Here is a 701-nt window from a genome sequence, read left to right on the forward strand (position 1 = left end):
CGCACGGCACCGCCTGCGGTGGGTTGTGGAGGAAAGGAAGGGGGTGTAAAGGGTGGGGGGGTAGAGGGAAAGAGAAGTGGGGTGGGTTTTAAAAAGCGGGTAATGCAATTAAAAAAAAAAGAAAAAAAAAAAGGAAAAAAAAAAAAAAGGAATATTCACCTTCCCGCCTCATGCCCACTTTGAGGCACTTCTTGAGGCGGCAGTACTGGCACTGGTTGCGGTGGTGCTGGTCGATGGGACAGTTCCTGTTGGCGCGGCACGTGTACGTTAAGTTCCTGCGGACGCTCCTCTTGAAGAAACTTTTGCAGCCCTCGCAGGTGAACTGGCCGTAGTGCTTCCCGCTGGACTTGTCCCCGCACACCACGCACTCGATGTGCTGCTGGCTCTGCCCGGAGCCCTGCTGACCCGCTCCCTTCTCCCCCGCCGTCCCCGGCGTGGATGGGGGTCCCGGTTGACTTGGGGTCTGCGGGGTATGTGGGGCCGCCGAACCCCCTTGTTGCTGTTGGGGTGGTTGCTCCCGGGCCGGTTGTGCGGCGGATGGGTTGGGGCCGCTAGGGTTGCCCCCGGCCACGTCTTCTTGCGGATCTCGCCAGCTGCTAACTACCATTGCCATATCTCGGGCCCAAAAAAGTGCTGGGGAGCGGCGCGTCTCGCTGCGGGCTGCCGGGGAGAGAGGCGGGGGGCGGACGGGGGGCGGCCGG

The 701-nt window shown here is 61.6% G+C and overlaps 1 protein-coding gene across 1 annotated transcript in view; it reads right to left on the bottom strand.

Annotated features, from left to right (window-relative positions):
- Positions 1–689, bottom strand: part of NR2F1 (nuclear receptor subfamily 2 group F member 1) — a 9,974-nt gene extending 9,285 nt beyond the window's left edge. Inside the window, exon 1 of the mRNA XM_014936877.1 lies at positions 160–689. Within this exon, the coding sequence (XP_014792363.1) occupies positions 160–613 (454 nt within the window). The 5' untranslated portion in view covers positions 614–689. The remainder of the gene's footprint in view (positions 1–159) is intronic.
- Between the last annotated feature and the right edge of the window lie 12 nt (positions 690–701).

This window comes from Calidris pugnax, unplaced genomic scaffold (genome assembly GCF_001431845.1).
Source record: "Calidris pugnax isolate Ruff unplaced genomic scaffold, ASM143184v1 scaffold40, whole genome shotgun sequence".
Lineage (NCBI taxonomy): Eukaryota > Metazoa > Chordata > Aves > Charadriiformes > Scolopacidae > Calidris > Calidris pugnax.